This window comes from Monoraphidium neglectum (assembly GCF_000611645.1).
Source record: "Monoraphidium neglectum strain SAG 48.87 unplaced genomic scaffold scaffold01473, whole genome shotgun sequence".
Taxonomy (NCBI): Eukaryota; Viridiplantae; Chlorophyta; class Chlorophyceae; order Sphaeropleales; family Selenastraceae; genus Monoraphidium; species Monoraphidium neglectum.
Window position 1 is genome coordinate 5,352 of NW_014012155.1, and position 1,040 is coordinate 6,391.

Sequence of the window (1,040 nt, forward strand, 5' to 3'; positions counted from 1 at the left end):
GCCCCTGCCCCTCCCCCCCCTCCCCCCCCCTCACTGCAGGAGAGCCCCGAGATCTACGGCCTCCACCCCAACGCAGACCTCACCTTCAGGACACTGCAGGCACGCCATAGGCAGCCCCGCCCGCGCACGCCCGCTCCAGCCTTAGCAGCTGCCGCCCGCGCGTCACCGCTCAGTGGTTTTGTCTGTGGCCGCTCGCAGCGCCCGCGCCGACCGCTTCACTCCTACCCAACCCTTGATGATACTGATCGCCGCTCCCCATTCGCTCCACCCCCCCCCCCCTGCACCCCCCAGGTGCGTGACGCCATGTCCACCATCCTGGACACCATGCCCAAGGGCGCCGGCGGCGGGGGCGGCCTCAGCCGCGAGGAGGCGGTGGACCACATCTGCGAGGACCTCCTGTCAAAGGTGGGGGGATTTTGGGGCGGCCCGGCGTTGCCTGGCCTGGGCTTGCATTGGCAGTGGGAAACCGCGGCCGTTTGCTGCTGCCCGTGTGTGTGACACCCCATTCTGTGGCGCAACGTGCGAAGGCGACGCGACAAGGCTCGCAAATCGTCACGATTTCTGGGCTCGTGGTGCGACGCACCGCCGCAGGTTCCGCCGCTCTTCGACAAGGAGGAGACACGGGAGCGCCTGCGGAAGCTGCCGGGAGGCGCGACGCAGCCGCTCACGGTGGGCGCCCGCGCGGTGCCTGCCTGCCCGCATTCCCCTGCTCGGTCCTCGCCACTGTTTGCTGGCCTCTGGGCCTGCGGCTTTGAGCACTTTTCGCAGCCACCGCTGGGTGCCAGCACTGCCAAGCGCATTACTCCACACTCAAGCCACCCATCCATCAACATGACGCTTGGCTGTCCACCCTGCCTATCTTGTCGCGAAGCGCAGCCCTGTTGAAATTGCACGCGTCCTGCCCCCCTTTCTCTCCCCCCCCCCAAGGTCCACCTGCGCCAGGAGCTGGACCGCATCAACGTGGTGCTGCAGGTCGCAAAGTCAACACTCACAAACCTGCGCCTCGCAATCGCCGGTGGGTCCCCCCCCCCCCCCCCCCC

At 68.4% G+C, this 1,040-nt stretch overlaps 1 protein-coding gene across 1 annotated transcript in view; it reads left to right on the plus strand.

Annotated features, from left to right (window-relative positions):
* The window catches only part of MNEG_7995 (Dynein gamma chain, flagellar outer arm), a gene marked incomplete at both ends in the record, with an annotated part of 8,829 nt that overhangs the window by 4,960 nt on the left and 2,829 nt on the right, over window positions 1-1,040 (plus strand). Inside the window, 3 exons of the mRNA XM_014043529.1 lie at window positions 292-405; window positions 592-669; window positions 928-1,015. Of these exons, the coding sequence (XP_013898983.1) occupies window positions 292-405; window positions 592-669; window positions 928-1,015 (280 nt within the window). The remainder of the gene's footprint in view (window positions 1-291; window positions 406-591; window positions 670-927; window positions 1,016-1,040) is intronic.